The sequence below is a fragment of the Zootoca vivipara genome, chromosome 12, assembly GCF_963506605.1.
Source record: "Zootoca vivipara chromosome 12, rZooViv1.1, whole genome shotgun sequence".
Taxonomy (NCBI): Eukaryota; Metazoa; Chordata; class Lepidosauria; order Squamata; family Lacertidae; genus Zootoca; species Zootoca vivipara.
The window spans coordinates 31,497,983-31,511,303 of NC_083287.1; the positions used below are offsets into that span (position 1 = coordinate 31,497,983).

The 13,321-nt window shown below is 43.7% G+C and overlaps 1 protein-coding gene across 11 annotated transcripts in view; it reads right to left on the minus strand.

Annotated features, from left to right (window-relative positions):
* Positions 1–3,793: 3,793 nt before the first annotated feature.
* The window catches only part of PPP1R9A (protein phosphatase 1 regulatory subunit 9A), a 136,825-nt gene continuing 127,297 nt past the window's right edge, over positions 3,794–13,321 (minus strand). For 7 of the 11 annotated variants that reach the window (XM_060280759.1, XM_035129896.2, XM_035129897.2 and 4 more), the window contains 3 exons: positions 11,161–11,184; positions 8,936–9,118; positions 3,794–6,363 (listed from right to left, as the gene is read on the minus strand). In XM_060280759.1, the coding sequence (XP_060136742.1) occupies positions 6,151–6,363; positions 8,936–9,118; positions 11,161–11,184 (420 nt within the window). In that variant the 3' untranslated portion in view covers positions 3,794–6,150. The remainder of the gene's footprint in view (positions 6,364–8,935; positions 9,119–11,160; positions 11,185–13,321) is intronic. The other 4 variants (XM_035129902.2, XM_035129895.2, XM_035129901.2 and 1 more) reach the window with 1 other exon arrangement.

Genomic DNA, 13,321 nt, shown 5'->3' on the forward strand with positions numbered 1-13,321 from the left:
TCGGACGTAGAACTCATTTCATAGAATTGTAGTTTGGAAGGTTGACCATGAGGGTCAACTGGTCCAGCCCCCTGTAATGCAGAAATTCTTTTGCCCAATGTGGAGGTTGAACCCACAACCCTGAGATTAAGTATATCATGCTCTACTAATATAGTAGAGAGCCAGTATGGTGTAGTGGTTAAGAGCGATAAACTCGTAATCCTCCACATGCAGCTGCTGGGTGACCTTGGGCTAGTCACACTTCTCTGAAGTCTCTCAGCCCCACTCACCTCAGAGAGTGTTTGTTGTGGGGGAGGAAGGGAAAGGAGAATGTTAGCCGCTTTGAGACTCCATAGAGTAGTGATAAAGCGGGATATCAAATCCAAACTCTTCTTCTTCTTCTTCTGCCAGCTAAGGGTTAATGCTGGGAGGCCCAGGGTGCTTTCCAAGACAGAACTCGCATTTCCTTTCCCCCTTTGCTGCATGCAAATTTCACCATGCTTGTGGGCCTAGCCTTCCCCAGAGCTGCAGTGAGCTGGTGAGGACAAAGCACAATTCCACTGAGGAGTTTCAGTCAGTATTTCATTTATTGCATTCGTTGTCTAACAACAATACTCATTGGCAATAAGTTTATATACACTAACAAATTAATCACAGTTTTTTCTTTTAAAAAAAGAATCTGTAAGAATACGAAGGGCAACTGGATTTTTGTGTATGTGTGTGTTCTTGTTTTTATCTTAATGCCTCCAAGTAACTAAACGTAGAGAGATGTTGTTTTTCCTGGGAAGTTAAATCTTTTGAAAAAGAAGGACAAATTAAGAAAGCACAAGCGTACGAACTCAGACAGGGCATTGCAGCAGCATCTTCCATGCAGATGATTTGACACCTAGATGTACAAAACTAAAAAAATAAAACTAAAATACCAGGATAACATGCAATTCATACATTAACACCTCCCCAACACGCAGTTCCCCCTCCCCCTCCCCTTTGACTGACAAGCCAACACTCCGTTTCAAAGCAATGGGGTCACACAGTGCACTTCTCAAGGGTGGCTTTGGGCTGTCTTGCTTTAGCCAGACGCAACACTAGCTAAGCTACCGATGGTTTGTATTGCAGTTATGAATGCAAAACTCCTTACAAAAGCAAGAGCTAAAGTGACAGACGAGGAAAATATTTCTGGCTGGGCAAGTTTTTCCTGGGGTCATTTGGCAGTTCCGCTGGCATTTTAAATTGGCTTTTTTTTTTGCTCTTCTTCTGGGGTCTACTTCAGTAGTTCTGAGTTATCCTTTTCCTATCTAGCTGGGGCCCTGTGCAGCTAGGAGTGTTTACAATAAGCTCAAGGCTCCATCAATGTCCATTCAACGCTAACCCCAGGGCTGCCCCCAGCCTTCGGAAATAAAAGATGACTTATTTTTGATCGCCAAAGGCTCATTCACCAAGCACCGCTGCTTCAAGCCATTTGTTTCACTGGTAGTTGTGCAAGAAAGAGTGTGTGAACCTTTCCCTATAGGGTGTGGGAGCTCCTTCCTGCACTGTGAAGATAAAATCAGAAGTCGGGAGTCAGCAGTGGAGAACCTATGGCCGTCCAGATGCAGCTTCCATCAACCTCAGTCAGTGTGTCCAGTGGTCAGGGATGATGGGAGTTGTCGTTCAGTAACTGGAAGGCTTCCCCATCCTTGGCCTAGGTCAATAGCTGGAGACCATACTGTAACTCAATGAGAAAAGTGTTCCAGTTTCCAGAAGGGGGAGATCCAGCATCGGTGTCCCCCCACGTACTCTGTATCCTCTGATGTTGCCTTCACAGCGTTATGAGAATACTAAGAAAAATGGCTATTTGAAGTGCACTAAAGTAAGTGGAGAGGTGTGGTGCATCACAAACATCCAGATTAAAGAAGCAACCACTATTTGCAGAAAACGAACTTCACGTTCCAAATAAGATGCATGCACCTTATACTCAAAAGGTCTACTTTCTTTTTCCAGTTATGGGAATGACTCAAATCGCCATCTTTCCAGTGTCAGAGGAACGCAATGAAAATAAAGGGGAAGGAGGAGAAACCATCAACCCAAAGGGACTGTGAATGCAAATGACTCAACAATTGCAAGTGTTGATTGGCCAAGTCACAATCCGGCTCGGCGAAAAACTACTCATACCTTTCCAATAGAATTCAAGCATACAGTTTACAAAATATCCAAAAGAAGTGATTTCTTCTTAATAGCAAATCTCTACTAAATTGATTCTGCCAAAAGAACAACATGCATAAAGACATCCAGAGAAAACTCTGGGAAATAGAAGTTTTAAGAAAACGCCGTGTTTAAAATCTTGTGGTCCCTCAACTATAAAATGTTTTAACGGACAACCATTCCACTTGCTTAACATGCAGGAGGTTAGGCCCAGAGTCAAATTCTTTCCTGCCTTGTGGTGAAGAGTCATATTCCTTGGGGTCTGCTTGACTAGCACCCTCTTGTGGGCTCTGCCTATATGTTTCAAGGCTCCATGCCCGACTTCTGAAGCCACTTTTGTGTGCAAAAATGGGCACACACAAGTCTGTTTTCAAAACAGTTCACCTCTGAAAACCTTCCAGTATTGCTGAGCATCTCATTATTTTGATTCAATGAAAAATAAGTCCAAAATCAACTCTATACCCTCTGTACACGTACAGTTTTTCTTAAATTATTAGACACTTCCAAACTACGCAAATGAACACAGTCTTGAGAAAACATCTCTTTTTCTTCTTCCCAGCATTCTTTGCAAAGAAACAAGTTTGCTGACGGGGTTTCCCCCTCCTATACTTAAGATCCACACTTTCTCCTGCTGAGGCGCAGTTTAAGCACTGTTTCAATGGTTATAAATAAGAGAAACCGAGAGGATTTATTCCTATATCAGAAAACATATTGGTCTGAATGTTAAATAAATGGCACTAATTCCAAATTCTATCTGACGACGCTCTGGAAACGGCTCTCAGTTTATGTGTCTGACTTGGTGGTCTGACATTCGGTGTTAAACAGTCTAATGGAACGAGCAAGAGAAGGAAATCAGGTGGAGCCCACACTTTGGGGGCAAACATGGCTAAATGTCGGTGCAACACCCCCACCACCCCAGCAGCTCTGGGGTATGCTCCGGAGATCAGTGTACTTTTATTACAGGTCTGGGGAATGCTCAGGATTGGCAAAATCTGAGCTAATAATGAGGGGAGGAGGAGGAGGAAGTGCTCCACTCTCCAGTTCCAGTATACTGTATGGACCAAATGCTCTTGACTGTCACCTGAACACTAAAGGCGGCTTACAGTTCCTAGGAGCACATCTCACTTTGGCTGCAAACAAGGGAAGCCCAGACAGCTGAGCATTTATTTGCCGACGCCTGGTCCATGCTGGCTGGCTGTGTCTTCCGTAGGTGTGTGTCAAAGGGCAAGGTCTGCGCAGCGCATCTTCTCCTACCATTTGAAAGGCAAGCAGGGGAAGAAGCTGTGGTTGCCGGGCTGAAAACTGTTGAGAAACAAGCTCCAGCAATGCTCATGCCAGGACCGCTACTCCTATGACATCGAAAATACCCTTCTGATCTTGTTTTAAATGAAAGATTGGAAACACTTTTAGGAACATTTCAGAAATGTTTAGGGGAGGAGCAGGAGGAGCAGAAAGAGGAACAAGCAAAAGCTGGCTTGTGTCCATGAGGAGGAGAACTCTGTCCCCTTGCCTAGTCTGTTCTGCTTCAAATATGCTCCACCATTTGCATTTTATGCATTTCTTTCTTAACTGTAGTTCTTTAGGAGTGTCTTTTTTCTTTTACATTTTGACCACTTTCACTTTTTTTAAAAAAATTAAAAAATCAGATTAAAATTCAGTGCTCGACTCCCAAATTGCCACCAAGCAATAAACGAAGAAAGAGAACAATTACGGGATATAAATCAAAAGTAGTTATCTGCGGTGATAAAACCCAATTTACATGGTCCTAAACAGCAGGGATGCAAAAAATCAATATACAACGCAATATAGCCCCCCCCAGGGATCTTAGAAAAACAAAAGAGAGGATATAAATAATGTAAAGCAGAGGAATGTGCTCATAGATGTTACTAGTATATACATCCAGTTTAAATTACAAGCATGTAAACATAACTTAAAAGAGAAAATGAGCATCTAATGCATTTAACCTTAATGCATTCATAGCTATAAATAGTACATCTCGTTTCTCCCAGATAATTTTTTCTATCTAAACAAAACCTTTTAACCTCTTAAAATAAACCAAAGAACACTACTCTGACCAGATTTCCATCAGAGTTTTCTATTGAATTTGCCTCTTGAGAAGCCTTTTTTTCATTGCCTAAAAAGTGCCCTCTCTCCAGTCATACGGGGTGTGATGACCTCCCCAAAGCATCAATATATCTAAAACAAGTGTCCTTGACTGCAGATCTTTGTTATTCTAGCTGCAGATTTTCAGTTCAAATGATGTATCGGAAACATGGGGGGGGGGAAGAGAACCTGCACTGGGCTTTGGGGGATGCAAAAAGTCATCAGAGAGATGAGCCACATGTAGCAACACATGTACAAAAGAAAAAAAAGGGGGGGGAGAGACTATCATTGGCTGAAATGACAATGTGACCTCCTGCACTGTATGGGACTTGCTAGCAGCACTCCAATGTAGGCTTTAAAGTAAATCTGGCTGCTAAAATGTACAAATGATTAACAGAATCCCTTTAATTGCATTCATCATTTGAGCCCAATTTTCTGCCTGTTGAATCTTAAGTCCCTAGTTCTGTGAAAGGCAGCACCAAGAGCTAACCAGAAATGAATTAACCACAGAACAGGTGGCTGGAATCAGATCCTCTGCATTTGTGCAACACCCCCAAAGGGAACTGAGGCTATTGCCCATCATTTACTGAAAAGTCTCGATTGCAATACTGGGATTCCTTTTCGCTTTCTTCTCCACTGCATCATTCTACTAACGGGACAGTGTTTAATTTTGAAACTCACATTGTCTTAATTGGCATCTCTCTCTCCCCCCCCCCTTTAAGTAAACATTTTAGTCTTAACTCTAGGGTTCATTCTGCAAGTCAATTTCAGCAGGCTAAATCCCAGGTCTGCAACCAGCCAGTCTCATATTTGCTCCCATCCACCCCTTGCCCCTCATCAGCCCCCCACCCCACCCCCCATGCTCTGTGCTGAAAATGGGTGGGGCATATTCCTTAGAAAAGAAACAAGGGTTATCAGTTGAAAAAAGGAATCTCATATAGCATGCTACAGGAAAGAGTAGCTAGGGACGCCCCCCCCCCAACCCCGAGGAAAAGAAAGGGAAAACTGTATTCCAAAGTTCTAGCACAAGCCCAACCTAGTATTAGAAACCTAGCCTCACCCGCATGCTAAGAGGGTAAATGTTACTCTCTGCTCTCATATTAGCAAGTTAAGGCCCTGCTTCCTTCTTGAGCTAAACTGCTGGGTAGTTCACAATGGAAAAATATATATAAAGGATTGCCTCCCTCTCTGACCCTGCTGCCTGTCATCTCCACTGTATTGTTTCAAGTCTTGAAACCATGGATGTAGAGATGAAGCCAGCATCACCTCTCTGAGCTTGGCTGTGAACCGAGCTCCGCTTCAGAGAATTGGGGGGGGGGGGTTGAGGTGTCAAAGCGGGGCGGCTGTTCCCGCGAAAACAAACGATCACTGATACGCAGTCGACTCCAGTTTGCGCACTTTCACGGGTCCAGTGAAAGCTTCTCAAGCGTTGCCCATTTCTGGGGGCGATCTTCAAGTTTACAGTACACAGCAAGCTGCGTCCTACCGCGTCCTATGGCGATTTCACGGAAGGGGCCAGACATAACCAGCACAATGCAAAGGAGGGCAATTGAGAGGATGGAGTGGGGGTGGGGAAAGGGAAAGGCTCTGAATGCTGGCCTAGACTTGGTTTGCCAGCCCAGTTATGAGAAATATTCAAAGTGCAGTCATGGCTTGCAGCCGGCCGAGTAGGTCAAAAGTACCAGCATGTCCACCAACTGCAGGAAAGTGTAGCTACACAGTGTTCATTTCCCCTATTTATTCTAGTTAAAGCCTCAGATATGAGTACAGAGCTCTGTGTAATGAAGACAAGGAGGTAGGGAAGGAAAACAAGATTCGCTTTTTGAGTTTCTTCCCTGAAAAGCCTCTTCCCCGGTTCCTAATAGAATAATCATCAACTCTTATTCATCACTGCTCATTAGCTCCCTCTGTTGGATCTGGTGAGCGCTTCTCCGGCTTCCGGGGCTTCCTCTGAAGCTGCTCTTTTTCTTTCTTCCTAAGTTTTTCCCTTTGCTTTTCCATCTTCTCTTGAGCTTTGCGAGCTTTCTCTATAGACACTCTCATTTCTTTAATTTTCTTTTTAATGACAGCTCTGTCTTGGGAAGATGTCATGCCAAGGGCCTAAAACCAAGGAAGGAAAGAGAGAAATGGTTTAATTCGTAGCGCCTTCTAAACATTTAAGTTGGGTGGAGAATAATGCAATGTACTTTCACAGCTTGACACCCTCATTCGGCAAAAAGAGTGTCCTCTGCCTTCTGTACAAAAAAGGAATAGTGCAATATTTGACTGCATGCAAACTTCCTCAGTCCACAGTATTAATGCTATGGTATCCATAAAGGCAGCCCCTGTTGCCTTTGCTTACAGCCTTGTGCGACGTAAGTGGTCCCCACCTTACGCCTTTTGTTTTCAAACCTCTCAAATTATAAAAAGCACTATTAGGGATTTCTGAGGTAACACTAAACCTCTCTACTCTTCTCTATAACCTTATTGTAATCCCACTATCCCTTGTGGGTTTTACAAATAAAATGAGAGTACTTTTCCAGCCCAAACGTGGCCCGGTATCTTTTTAAGCTCTGGGGTGAATATGACACTATTCTTAGTGTACACACCAGTAAGGGGTTCTCCTCACTTGAGCTTTCCCCACTGAGAAGCTTTCCTCCCTCCCGAGGAAACTTTGTGTCACCCTTGAACCAGTCTCCCTCTTCTCCCCCTCTCGGTGCACTCAAGGGACAACAAACTATCCCTTCTGCCTTAGATAGGGGTTTTGTCCTTTTAATGAGTATCCCCACCAGATGAGCAATAGACACCTCTGCTGGAAAGATCACACCGACGGTAGTTTAAATGGCACTTTAACTTAACATTTAATGTCTTAAAATCGTAACGGTTGCATTCAAGTTTCATGTGTACAAGCATGTGGTTTCAATAGAACTGTTCTTGTTAAGCATATTATTACAAACCTAACCAATTCTTCATCTACACCTACTCTAGTTACCTACTCCACGACCTCCCACACGCTCCCGCTCCCAAAACCCTCTCTCCTCCAGAATTAAAGGCTACCCATCCTCTTTAAACCTGTGGCTGTCCCACCCCTTATGGAATGGAATGCCGTCAATCAACTAAGAGGCTGGGTTTAACACTTAACACCCTGGAGTTCTACTCAAGCCAGCCCAATCCGTCACACCTTGCATATCCTGAACTGAGCATCAGTCCCTATACAAAACCTCCCAGATATGCAAGGACTGGTTTAAATTAGTCCTGCATGTGTGAGCTGCTCTCACCTAATGAGTACGGGCCATGAAAGGTGCATTTTGAACGCTTGCTTTCACCACTGGGCCTGTGCTGCTCTAGAGTGACAGCCTGCCAAGTGGGGGGTTCCAGTTGCCTAAAAGCCAGATGTTGCCAGAAGCGATCCCTTAGGCTGATCCCTGCTTTCCTAAAAATACAAGCAGGATCAGCATGAGGGGGAATAACAACGACGACATCTCCCTAGCAAATAGCTGCTGCAAAGCCCAGCAAGAACGTGTTTAATGAGCTACTTCTTGATTTGCTTCCAGGTATGGTGCCAGTTGTAGTGGGTAAGCTGACATCTACAAGCGCCTTTTGATGGTGCTGTATGGGGAGCAGTTTAAAGATCCAAAGGGTATGTGTGCATAAGGGGGCGAATGAATGTGTGTGTGTGTGTGTGTACACATATCTATATCTACAGGGGTGGCCCCAGACTTAAGAGAGCCCTAGCCAAAATGGGTTATGGCCCTCTTTTACGTTGATGCGTCCCACCCTGAGCCTGCCTGAGCTTGCCTGAGAGTGGCGTTGATGGCAGCATTTCAAGAGTTAGCTGGGAGCCATCGTTTCTAATTTCCCAGAGTGCCTTGGGGGTGCCTGACTACAGGGCATTGTGCGAAACTAAAGTTGAGGCTCACAGATCCAACTGCCCAATGTGAAGAGCCCAGGGCAAGTGTTGGCACTGGTGAGCCCTGCTGGGCCCCTGGAAGCTGTCTTCTGGGTCTGCCTATTTTTATGGAGGATAGAACTCACCTTCGTGTGTGTGTGTGTGTGTGTGTGTGTGTGTGTGTGTGTGCGCGTGTGTGCGCGTGCGTAATACACAGTAACATTAATACGTATTATTACAACTGCATCTTCTACATTCAAAGTGACCCGTGACTATTTCCTTGGTCATTTCCCTACATTAATGGTACAAAATTAACACTGCAAGCAGAGGCAGTTAGTTACCTATTCAGCATGGCACAAAGTGAAATGTGATACAACCAAAGTCTAATAATTTGGCCAAAGATGCAATACCCCTGGCCACGTAGGCCATTTTGTTTGTGCTCTAGCACTGTCCTTTTTCAAGTTGAAAAAAAGAGAACACTTTTCGTATATAGAATAAATTAAGCTTGGTATATTGAAAACTGCCCATTAACTTTTAACACCGAGTACAGTGCACCCAGGGCTTTATTTTCAGAGATAATGATGTATTCAGGATTCCAACTGTTATTATATCAGCAGCATAATCAAAATCTCCAGCTACTTGCACCACTTCCATTATTTGTTACTTGCTAGTGTGGGCTTTTGTTAGTGGTAAGAATATTTTTATTTTATTTTTTTGGCATTCAAGACAACTATATCCCGTTAACAGATCCCTTGGGCGCAAACAGAATTCCGAATCTTGTTTGCCACAGTGAGAGGCAATTACCTTAAGCTTACTGCCATCCAGCTGAACGAGACGCTCTCCGTTTATATTTTGGGCAGTGAATTCAGGGACATACTGTTCTAGATTCAGGCTCATTAGCCAGTTGGAAACCTGTTGCACGCTCCATTCCTGAAAGGCGCGATTGAAGGACTGGCTGTGCTTGGGAGACTGTCCATCATCAAGGATCTGTAACAAGCATATTTCAAAGATCAGGTGTGCGGAGGTGGCATCATCGCTTCACGAGAGAGGCATCACAGCAGCACACTTTCTGGTGGCACTCAAATACCCGATGTGCCTATCCATGTGCAAGACCACAAAAACTGGATTGCTGGGAGTCCACAAATTTCAAAAAGCCCATCTAGTGCGACAGATACAAAGTACTAAAAAATGAAGTGGGGCTGTGGAAATACGTGGGGATGAGAAAACTGTTGTCTGACAAAGTGAGTAGGTTCTCCTGGCCCAAGTTTCAATGGCTTCGCACTGCCTGGAGAGCAGCCCACGCATCTGGAAAATCTCCCTCTGGTACTGAGAACTGAAGGACTAACTATTGTTTTACTTTCATCTCAAAGTTGATACGTGCCGATTTAAGACAAGTAAATTTGGCACGGCAAAGATTTCGTTTGAATGTGGCCTTCTCATGGTGGGAGATGGTATTTACCGTATCAGGGAGCTCATCCAGAAGTGGCACGTACCAACTATTGCCACGAGAGGGCACATTTCAATAAAGCACCACATTGCACATTGCACAGGTGAGAGTTCCTCTCTTGGACTGCATACATCTGAGAATGGCAGCATCCCTTCAGATGAGACAGTGACCAGGGAACCATGCAAACATGAATCACAAAACAAGAAAAAAATTATGCTGGGTTAAACCAAACACCCATTTAGTTTAGCATCCAGTGGCCAACATGGTGCCACTCGGAAGTCCAAAAGCAGGGCATGAAGGTAATATCCATCACCCGATGTATTCCATAGCACACTGCCTCTGAACTGAAGGTGGCATAGTGTACAGCTGTTATTGTAGCCATTGATAAAACTCTACCCTCCACAACCTTGCACACAAACCAACATGCTGTAGAGGTTAGAGTGTTGGACTGCGACCTGGGAGACCAGGGTTCAAATCCCGACTCAGTCATGGCGCTCACTGGGGGACCTCAGAGGGTTGCTGTGAGTATAAAATGGGGAGGGAGAGAACCCTGTGTGCCACCTTGAGTTTCCTGAAGGAAAGGTGGAATATAAAGGTAAAATCCTCTTCCTCCCTCTAGTGGCCATCACTCATAGAATCATAGAGTTGGAAGAGACCACAAGGGCCATCCAGTCCAACCCCCTGCCAAGCAGGAAACACCATCAAAGCATTCCTGACAGATGGCTGTCAAGCCTCCGCTTAAAGACCTCCAAAGAAGGAGACTCCACCACACTCCTTGGCAGCAAATTCCACTGCCAAACAGCTCTTGCTGTCAGGAAGTTCTTCCTAATGTTTAGGTGGAATCTTCTTTCTTGTAGCTTGAATCCATTGCTCCGTGTCCGCTTCTCTGGAGCAGCAGAAAACAACCTTTCTCCCTCCTCTATATGACATCCTTTTATATAGTTGAACTTGGCTATCATATCACCTCCTAACCTTCTCTTCTCCAGGCTAAACATACCCAGCTCCCTAAGCCGTTCTTCATAAGGCATTGTTTCCAGGCCTTTGACCATTTTGGTTACCCTCCTCTGGAAACGTTCCAGCTTGTCAGTATCCTTCTTGAACTGTGGTGCCCAGAACTGGACACAGTACTCCAGGTGAGGTCTGACCAGAGCGGAATACAGTGGTACTATTACTTCTCTTGATCTAGACGCTATACTCCTATTGATGCAGCCCAGAATTGCATTGGCTTTTTTAGATGCTGCATCACATCTCATGGCAGCCAATCCCACGCATTAATTTTAGGTTGCATGAAAAAGCAATTTTCTGTTGTCTGGTCCATACTGCCAATCCGGACATGAAAATCCGGCCTTTATGTCCCAGGATCTAACTAGGCCTTTTAAAAATCCCCGACACAATAGAAAGAGTTTTCAAAGGAGAAGAAGTATTCGCGTTGTGGTGGGAGGGTTTGAGGGTGAGGGAAGAGAAGCAGGCATGCACTTCAATCCCGTAATCTGCTACCCAAAAGCAAATGTGCCAATGGGAAAGAAATGGCTATATACCTCTTAGTACAACCCTCTGCAAGATATCTCATTATTATTCTCACCTCGTCATCAATCATATCCAAGCTCTGAGTCAGCAATAAAGAAAATGGGAAAGAACATATTATGGATACAAATACAGAAAGTTTAAATAACCTGTTTAAATAACTAGGGGATCACTGGGAACCTGCTGAGGACAACAATTTAACAGAAATGTGTCTTTTTCTAAGATATAATCGAGCTAGTATTAGTTACCCATGCATTCAAATAAGCAGGATTTGCCTGAACATTTGTTTAGCATAGGAGGGAGATGCCATGATGGTTCTAGTGGATGAAATCTTCAACTGACTTATAGTTATGTACCTTTGCTGAGATCAACAGATCGGGAATTTCCCCCAACCCATGAGTTAATAGGGCAAGAAGTTACAAGTTACCATCTGGGGTCAGTGCTAGTTAACCTTGGAGGTCTTGATTGCACATGGCTATAACTCCTAACCTGAACCATCCTTGGGAGTAGGAAGCCACCCATAGGTTACACCAATATCCATATGATTTAGACGAGTATGTATGGGGCATGGAAGAGGCAGGAAAAGTGATTGCCTTTTAACACCCAGTTGAACATGCTTCCCACTCAAGTCTCAATTGTACTTGGCTTGCAGCAGCTGATGCTCTCTAACATACTTAAATCCACAAAGGGTTAATCCTGAATATAGTTTCTTTTGGGAAACAACACAGTATTAAACACAGTTTCATCATGGGAAGTTAGTTTGTGTGGCCTTTCCTCTCTACAGTGTGTTTTAGGACTGGGGGTATTGAGGGACAAGAATTGTGTGTAAAAAGGGAAGGCACAAAGAGTCATGTAACTAATTAGGGTCATAATCAACGAGCCATTTACTCAACAGTAGCCCAATTCAAATAAGCAAAGGTTGGCCTGCAACATCTGATGCATTGCTAGTTATGATGTTCACTGCCCTGGAAAGCAAGCCAACCAGTGGAATGCACGGCCAGCATCTCATGTGCTGTATCAATTTCCGGGAGAATTTATATTTGAGTGATCCACTCAAAGATGAAAACTCCCCGTATCTTCAAAACTAGAGAAGTTAGAGAAGAGGTGATGCTTGTCGTATATGTACTGAAAATAGTTTATTCACTTAGGCTGCAAAATTTCTATGTTGCTTGAGTCTTAAAAAACAACAACTAAGTGGTTTACAAAAAGAATAAAACATTAAACGTTAACAATAAACAGGCATTTAAAAACATTCAAAAGATAACTAAAATCAACAGTAAAGTTAAAAAGGGATTTAAACACATGTGAACTTTCCACATGCCTGGACAGGCTTGCCTAAATGCAGTGGTGTAGTCACATACAAAGTTGCCCCACCTGCAGTCTGAAGTGGTACAGTCCAGCAGTAGGTGGTGTTCTGCTTTTGAACTCATTTCTATCACCCATTGAGACAAAAACACACCATAGTTACAGCACATGGTTTCACCCAAAGAACCCTGGGGGCTGCAGTTGACCTTTCAATGAGCTACAATTCTCAGCAGCCTTAACAAACTACGGTAGTTCCCAGGATTCTTTTGGGGAAGTCATGTGCTTTAAATGTAGGCTGTGTGTGCAGTCTAAAGTTTTTATTATTACTGTTCCAGTGTGTATACAAGCAGTAATGTTGTTTTACATATTGGTGCTGTTGATTTGCATTTACAGTCGTACCTTGGAAGTCGAACGGAATCTGTTCCAGAAGTCCATTCGACTTCCAAAATGTTCGGAAACCAAGGCACAGCTTCCAAGCTCCTGCAGCCAATCGGAAGCCCCGTCGGACATTCGGCTTCAAAAAATAGTTTGCAAACCGGAACACTCACTTCCGGGTTTGTGGCGTTAGGGAGCCAAGACGGTCGACTCGCAAGGTGTTTGGGATCCAAGGTACGATTGTATAAATGATCCAACCAAATTTTCTTTACAGTAGATCCACTGAAATTAATGGACCCAAATTAGCCATGTTTTTTTATTATTTCCAATGGATCTTGCATTTCATATAATCCTATGTGATTGCATTTATGTAGTTGCAATTTCATACAGTTTGCTGGTTTTCTGCCTATTATTATTATTATTATTATTATTATTATTATTATTATTATTATATTTGTACCTCGCCCATGTGACTGGGTTGCCTCAGCTACTCTGGGTGGCTTCCAACAGATATAAAAATGTAACAAAACATCAGTCTT